The following is an 8,675-nucleotide window of genomic DNA, read 5'->3' as shown; positions in this document are numbered from 1 at the left end:
CAACAATCGTAAGGCAGTTCTGCCGGATGAAAGATAATAAAATTCGTTCATTCAAAAAATTACGAATAGGACATAATTCCATATACGCTATACCGTATTATTATCCAAATGATGATCGCTGATCTAAGCTAAATTCATAGGCCATTGATAGTTTGGGGGTCATCTTATAGGACAGATATATGCTAAAACTATAAAACTTTGACGAAAATTTATACCTCGTCTTATCTGTGTAGATATATGATAAATGTTATGATATTAGAACGAAGAAAACAACTGCTAACTGGAAAAAAATTAAAAGAAAAAGATTTCTGATGATTCAATTTTGTTTATATTTTGTTAGAATATAAAATACTGTTGCATAAAGATACATAAAGTTATAGTGTCACATTCTGTTTCATACTTTATGTACTTCATTTGTATATTAACTAAAATTCTGTAGGGTTAAAAATATTTTAAAATATTTGTCAAAGTTCAGAAAACAACTTTTTATATAAATAGTTTTATAATAATTAATGTCGACATTTATTACAAGAACATTTAATTCATAGTTTTATAATATTCAGATTAATTACAAGCTGTATTTACAAAAAGTTCTATACAAACTACATTTCAGTTTTTTCTCTTCCTAAGTATTTGATTAGAAAGTACTTTTGTAGTCCCTTTCTTCTTCCACAAATTTCTAATTCTTTCTGCATCTGCCTCTCGGAAATGAAAGTCTCCATTAGAAAGCAATTTATTTCTGGAATCCTTCAACTGACGTTCCATTTTACTGCGATAGTCTCGACGTATTTGTTCCAACACCTGACAGAAAACAATTGTCAAAATAAGAAATTTTAGTAGAAAGAAAATCTTTAATGATACAAGACAATATATTTTATTGATATTCCAAATTCATTATATGCTAGTTATATCCCTCCCTATCTCTCTCCTAATCACTCACTCTAGTAGAGCCATTAAGAATCCAGGGAATCTCCAGTAAATATACAGTAGACCCCCCTATAACGCTTAGATACGTTCCACGCTAATCGAATTTTACGTTGTACGAATCATTAAATACATGAGCCAATCGCAGCCCGATAGGTGGGAACTTTACGGACTAAGGCTGTTCGAAAGGTTTTCTTCTATAAAATTAACCGATTCTAGACTAATTTGACTCAACATTGCCAAAATACGTATAATTTTTTGGGAATAATCTGTATAAACTATGCTATAAACAAAAAATTATAGGATTACTTACCGAGTGTGTACCATTCAACTACACCGTTGCTTAAAGCTGGTTTTCATCGCGGAACAGCACATTAAACGGCGGCCACGATTTCTAATAACGAATTTTTCGCATAAAAATAACTTGACCTTTGGAGACATCATTAATATAAATAATTTTTATGGACGTTGAATAAGAAGTGTTTCTTTCACAAGAAATGTATAAAATTAGTGCTGTATTAGACTTACGGTACCTAATTTACATACTGTACAGACGATAATAAACTCAACTTACTAGCCTAAAATCTCCGTAGCTGTTTCCAGGCGGCAGAAAGCATATATATAATTATAATAAAGTTACAATAAATTAAGTTAATATATAATTATATATACAGTACCTAATTTATATATAATACTAAACAGACGATAGCAAACTCAATTTAGCCGCTCCGTAGCATGGCGCAGGGTCGGAGGTAAGTAGTTTGGCTGCTCATCCACTATTGGTCCAGACTCTATCAATCTTGTCGCGAAACAATGTTATAGGAGGTACTTTATACGAAAGTTTCTACAATTTTTTCGCTACGTTATAGGAATTGTCGTTATAGGAATGTACGTTATAGGGGGGTCGACTGTATATTACATTACTAAATTTTCTTCATTTCTGACATACTGATATCAGTAAAATGTATTACCTTTCTATAAATAAAGTTTCTGTTTCCTCTGAAAGCATTGAAAAATTCTTTAAAATACTCACTCTAGACTGAGCTTTTGCTCTTTGTTCCAATAGATTTTTCTCTGCAGTGATGGTTTCAGTAAGCATTTCGAGTTGATTTTTATAACTGAATTGTGTTAAGAAAAACAACTTTCATTTTTAATTAAACTAAAGTTCACAAATGAAAGAAAGAAAAGATTATTAAAATTATATTTAGTGCAAAGCATTTTAACTTTGAAGTTTTATTGTGATTAATGGAAAAGTGTGAGTAAGGACAGGAAGAAAGAAAAGACATTTATTTACAGTCTACTACAAGATAATTACTGAAAACTTATCATGAATGCTATCTTGTTGTAAAGTGTAAATTTCTATTATGAACATATCAAATGCATAAATTTATAATTACATGTTTTAGATAGTTATAGAAAACTAAGACAAGCAAAATAAAAAGACAAAATTTTGTGTTTTGATTTTCATAGTCATGAAACATGCAAGGAAGCACTGAAATCAATAAAAAATTTTATTTACGCTGATTATATTGCTAATTTTGTATGCAAAATTAATTAAATTAATAATAAAAATGTCAACTAATATTCAGCTCCTAATTTTTTATCCAGAAAGTAGACTCCAAAATTGAAAGTTGATTTATATTTTTGCCAAGATGGTATTAAACTTTAAATACAAAATATTTTCAATTTGCAATCAAAATGATATATACATATATTTGTGTGTATAAAATCAAGAGTGTAGAAACATGTAAACATTTATTACAGTCATGTATTAGGTTTGTTTATGCAGATGACAGAAAAACAGGCAAAAGATAATTTTCAGGATCAGATTTTTCATTTATGATGCAGTTTATGCAGAATACAGACGTGAAGTTCTCACACGTTAGGTGAAAGAAATGCATCAGTTTCCCTTGCTGTCAAAAGTTCAATCTGTTGAACTTTCATATTTTTCTCTCCTATCCTGAATTGGTGTATGCATAGTAGTTTGGCAGCCTCATTTCTGTGCAACAACAATAATAAAATGGATCAGTAAAGCATGTCAAGAATTTGTTGAACATTAATGGCCCTGAAGCTGGAAAAAAAACACAGGATGCAATTTTATAATTCAATTGTACATGATGCCAGTTCATCAAAATGTGGCAAATGGATGTAGTATATATTATAAAATTCATTGGACTTTTCCTTTCCACTTTTTCATGAATACAAACAGAAGGAAAACAATGAGTGTACTTCTGCAGTGTGTGGCATTGGTTTGCTTGGTTTCCCCTCTCCATCTGTCTATCTCTTCTTGCATTTCATATGTCTGCATAAACACAGCCTTAGAAGTAAAATAAACATTCTAGTATTACTTTAAACACACGTTTAAAGAAATTAATACACAACTTTTAAATATTTTGTTTAAAATAAATATGAAATTAAAGGTATACATAATAATGAATAATCCTCAATCGTTAACAGTTACAAGGAAAAAAAATCAATTTTAAGTTATATTATCGGATTTATACAATCTGGCACAAATATATTCATACGAGTGGTGTGGTGGATATGTCTTGGCCTATGAGTTTGTATGGATGTTGTTTATTCAATTCTTGACTTTTTTTAAACCTTAGAAGTTACAGGAAGTAGTCCGACTGTACTACATAAACATTTTACAAGGACTCAAGAACATTGTGCTATTTATCTTTCTTGATTTAGTCTATTGTAATTTAAAAAAAGGATACAAATTTTCCATAGATTCCATATACATTTTATGATTTTGAGCTTCCTTCTCTTCTCTTTCTTTTGCAAGTTTACGCAGTTCTCTTAATTCTTCCTTCTGTATTGCTAAACCTTCTTCGTATAATTCTCTCATTAACTAGAAATTCAAATTTTTTGTTTTAACTAATTTTAAGTTAACAAAAAGAATATTCAATTCAATTAAAGAAATTTATCATTTATCTAATTGTAGATGGCAATAATTACTATTTTGTTAATCAAAAATGAGTTCAACCATAGTTAGCCATATTTTATTTAATAAAATATATAGAAACTTAATTTGTTTATATGTATTTTAGTTATTTTTGTTTTATAACACAGTCCTAAAAGTATTATAAATTCAAAGTTCTCTGTTAATAAAAAGTGCTTAGATGACAAAAAAACAGAAAACCTACATACAGACTTGCGTAAAAATTAAAAGAATTTCATGAAATTCATAGTTTACAAATAAGAAAGAAATATACATTTTAAAAAAGAAAAGCAGCAATCAAAATTGCATTGCTGTTCACTGAAGGCATGTTCTTACATATTGAAAATCATCATGTAAAAATGTTTAATTTCTTCAAGAAACCTTCAACAAGCAAATAAGATTTAAAAAATTTGACTTATTATCTAAGTTTCACTATCAATGCTACTCTTATTGCCTCCAATATATAATATTAGTAATGTAATTTTGAATTCCTTTCTTTTTTGTCTTAAGGTGTGTTTCAAATTTATACGAACACGAAAAAATTAAAGTGAAACACAAATTTGCTGCATTAAGTGACAAATGTTTTATTAAAAATAATATGGATTTACATGTTTCTACACTGCAAAATAAGAATTTTAATCAAACATTAATATTTTGTCACTGAAAATAATATTTTTGAAAATCATATATAAAAAAACTGTTACATATTTATCCGGACAGGCACTCATTTTATGACTTAAACAGAATATTGTTTAGTTTCAAGCATTGAAATATGCAAATTAGCTTACATATCTAATTGTAATACAAATTCTTTACGTTGTTCAACGTTCTAAAATGGGTAGAACAAAGAATTTATCTGATTATGAAAAAGGGCAGATTGATGCCTATAAATCACAAGGCAAGTCAATAAGAGAAATTGCAGCATATATAAATCGTCCAAAATCAACTGTTGGTGATTATTTATCAAAAAGACGTGGCAAGGATGTACCAAAATTCAAGACAGGTCCAAAACCCAAGCTTACTCCTCGAGATTGTAGACAAATCATCAAGGTTTGCTCCACAAAACAAACATCAGTAAGAAAAATAAAACAAGAATTAGACTTGCCTTGTAGCAGCACAACAGTGTGGAGAGTTTTAAATAAATCTCCAATGTTAAAATTCAGAAAAAAAGCTGTAATGCCACCACTTTCATTAAAGCACAAAAGTGACAGACTTGATTGGGCACAAAAACACATGACATGGTCCGAAGAATGGATTGAAGTTTTGTTCAGTGATGAAAAAAAATTCAACTTAGATGGTCCAGACGGTTGGAAGTATTATTGGCACGATTTAAGAACCGAAAAACAAATATTTTCAAAACGCCAAATGGGTGGGGGATCAATAATGGTGTGGGGTGCGTTTGGATTCAACGGAACCACAGATTTAGCATTTATAACTCAAAGAATGAATTCAAAGAAGTATCAAGGCATGCTTGAAGATCATTTATTGGAAGCTGGACCAAATATTTGTGGACCAAATTGGATCTTTCAACAAGACAATGCCCCTGTGCATGCCTCTAAATCAACAAAAATGTGGTTTAAACGTAAAAATATTAATCTGATGACATGGCCTGCTAGAAGCCCTGACCTGAATCCGATGGAAAATCTTTGGGGGATGATGGTTCGTACAGTTTATGCCAATGGAAAGCAGTTTTCCACAATTCATGATTTGAAGGCAGCAATTTCAGATGCTTGGGATAAACTTAAGATTGAATTCCTTCAGAATCTAATTGAAACAATGCCTAATCGAGTATTTAATGTAATTAAGTTAAATGGTGGTTACATTGGCCATTAAATTGTAAGAAAACTTTGCAATTTGAAACCTGTCCGGATAAATATGTAACAGTTTTTTTGTATAAGAGTTTCATAAACATTATTTTCAGTGACAAAATGTTAATGTTTGATTAAAATTCTTATTTTGCAATGTGGAAACATGTAAATCCATGTTATTTTTAATAAAACATTTGTCACTTAATGCAGCAAATTTGTGTTTCACTTTAATTTTTTCGTGTCCGTATAAATTTGAAACACACCTTATAGAAAAACATTTTTTTAAAATTTAAATTTAGTTTCTTCATGTTAATAAGTATATATAAATGCACTTTAAATGTAAGCACAATTTTGTAACATCATATGACATGCATGATTACCTTAAAGTGAATCCCTGAGAATGTAGTATAATCATCATGCAAAAAACTGAATTATCTTAAATCTATTAATTGATAAAATGATTTCAGTGTCATTTTTATTATTCAAATATTATTTGCTTGATTGATAATATTTAATAGTGCAATCTCTGAACAATTGTGTACATAGCATTAATCATACACAATTATTTCTCTTTCATATTCAAATTTAAATTGTTTAAAGACCAATAAAAATGCATTCAAACACAGCAGGAATTTACACTGAGAAAAAGAAGATTAATGAGATTAAGATTACAAAAATGAAAAGATACATTTTATATAAAGATTTCCATGCAAGATCATGATAGTTAACATACCCATGGCATGTACTTGCTTTGTACATGGAATCTTTATTGGCATTCATTAATGAACCTAACATTGAGGTCATTTGGAACTGTGCTAAAATCATTAGATCTACATACAAAGTGAAGAGTCCAAAATAAAGAGCTACTTAAGTATTTTGAAATTATTATAATACAAACCACAGTTTCACAGCAATTAGATATTATATAAATTACTGTTTTTAATCTTAAAATGCAATCTAACATTTTCTTCTTTCGTCTTCTTCCTGTTCATCTTGCTCTTTATAAACTGCTGCTGCTCATTATAACTACGTTTCATTCGGATCCTGCTAATTTGATTGTCACGTAATGTACTCTTTACTCTTTGTTGTAATTGTTTTTCTTCCTTTAACCTTTTCTAAAGCAAAGAATCAAATTTTACAATAATTACATAATTTGTAAGTAAATTCAAATTTAACTCACCATCCTTTGATTGTGTTCTCTTTCTTTCTGAAATATTTTTGATACTAACTGTTTTTGTATCTCCACTTCTGCGTACTATTATATATAAACTTTAAATATTTAAATTTTCATTAATTCAAACTGCAGTAAATTAAAGAGACTAACCTGTTTCTCAGTTTTCGATTTTTTTAAATTATGATCTTTAAGTTGACTTCCAACATGGTATAGATGTTGGCGATACTGACTTTCCATGCGTCTTTTAGTTGCTGATGATAAATGGATGCCTGGCAATTCATCCCGAAGATATCGAAGAAATTCATTATCATCATGAGTACTTTCTTGGGTTTCTAAATAAAAAGTTAATTCAATTTTAATGTTTAAAAAAACACATGTTCAAACTACTATATCAAAACACTCAATCAACCTATCACATTGTCATGACTATTATCATCTTCTACCTTACTAGTTTTTCTGGATGTCAAAGGATGCTTTTTCTTTATTCTACAAACTATCATTTAGTAAATTGCCATTAATTATATGCACAAATATAATATAAAAAAGTTAATCAAACAAAATATCCATTTTACTATATCTCTTGTGAACTGGTGTCAGCTCTTGATTCGATGCATTGAATATACCTTTGTACACATTATTCTAAAAATTTTCAACAAAAAATATATAAATTAAAGCAATTTCACATTACAAAATTGTTTAAATTGTAATTTTTGTTTTTACCACAAACTGAGACGATTGGGACACAGCCTGAAAATTTTCTAAGTCTTCTTTAACTTTCCCTTCATAGATTTGTAGATTTCTCTTGCTGAAATTCTATCAAAACAGATTTATACATTATAATTCTATGAAAAATCTATTGAAAACATAGATGATTAAGAAATTCAATATAAATTAATGACTTAAACAACATTAAATAAAAACATTATTTCTATAAACTGCTGCAACCACCTTTACTTCCAACAACACAAAGTAAAAACTTTTATGATTATTATATTTGAAACATTTCAGAATATAAAATAAAATCACCAAAAATCATTTTAGTACTCATATACACTAATCTAGCAAAACAATGTAATCATCCTAAAGTGTAATGAATGATAGAGGCTGGAGATTCCATTTGAATGTGTAAATGTCAAATGCTTTATAAGTAAGAAGCCATAATGATGACTAGTAGTCACTGTTTGTTCTGTTACTAAAATAGGCATGGTCCTAGATATACACAAGGTTAAGTTTGATGGCAAAGTAATTGGAGACAAGAATCTCCAAAACAATGAAGCCGGTGGGATGTTTCCTTGTAACTGTGAGGAGTACCTACCAGGTATAGTCCAAAAGAAGTGTTAACCACATTTCAGTTACACCATAGGAGAACAAAGACTGAACTCCCTTGTAAAATGTAGTAGAATGACAAATGTGATAGAAATTGCAGGTAACTTTAATAAAGAACCTAATAGAAAAGTTTCCTGTTGCAAATTGCATAGAACATTGACATACATGATGCTATGCAGCTGTTGACTCATCAAGGTGCTTTTGCTAACATCAATACATTGCCAACAGTGCCTACAGTTGGCTCATAACAACTGATCACCAAGCAAAAATAAGCCCACAGAGGTGGGTAATATAGTCGACCCCCCCTATAATGCGGTAGATATGTTTCACTTTATAAGAATCCTTAAATACATGAGCCAATCACAGCCCGGCACATGTGCAGTTTACGAACTACAGTTGTTTGAAAGGTTTTCTTCCATAAAATTAATCGATTCTAGACTAATTCGACTCAACATTTCCAAAATACATATAAACTATGCTATAAACAAAAATTTGTAGG

The 8,675-nt window shown here is 29.5% G+C and overlaps 1 protein-coding gene across 3 annotated transcripts in view; it reads right to left on the bottom strand.

Moving 5' to 3' along the window:
- Positions 1 to 503: 503 nt before the first annotated feature.
- LOC111630659 (centrosomal protein of 95 kDa-like) overlaps positions 504 to 8,675 on the bottom strand; it is a 31,823-nt gene continuing 23,651 nt past the window's right edge. For all 3 annotated transcript variants that reach the window (XM_023374798.1, XM_023374796.1, XM_023374797.1), the window contains exons 11-19: positions 7,571 to 7,663; positions 7,423 to 7,489; positions 7,260 to 7,343; positions 7,001 to 7,182; positions 6,857 to 6,931; positions 6,639 to 6,791; positions 3,645 to 3,778; positions 1,958 to 2,042; positions 504 to 801 (exon numbers count right to left, since the gene is read on the bottom strand). In XM_023374798.1, the coding sequence (XP_023230566.1) occupies positions 610 to 801; positions 1,958 to 2,042; positions 3,645 to 3,778; positions 6,639 to 6,791; positions 6,857 to 6,931; positions 7,001 to 7,182; positions 7,260 to 7,343; positions 7,423 to 7,489; positions 7,571 to 7,663 (1,065 nt within the window). In that variant the 3' untranslated portion in view covers positions 504 to 609. The remainder of the gene's footprint in view (positions 802 to 1,957; positions 2,043 to 3,644; positions 3,779 to 6,638; positions 6,792 to 6,856; positions 6,932 to 7,000; positions 7,183 to 7,259; positions 7,344 to 7,422; positions 7,490 to 7,570; positions 7,664 to 8,675) is intronic.

The sequence above is a fragment of the Centruroides sculpturatus genome, unplaced genomic scaffold, assembly GCF_000671375.1.
Source record: "Centruroides sculpturatus isolate CEXI.00-Female unplaced genomic scaffold, Cexi_2.0 scaffold575, whole genome shotgun sequence".
NCBI lineage: Eukaryota > Metazoa > Arthropoda > Arachnida > Scorpiones > Buthidae > Centruroides > Centruroides sculpturatus.
This window is presented reverse-complemented; position numbering and strand designations above follow the sequence as displayed.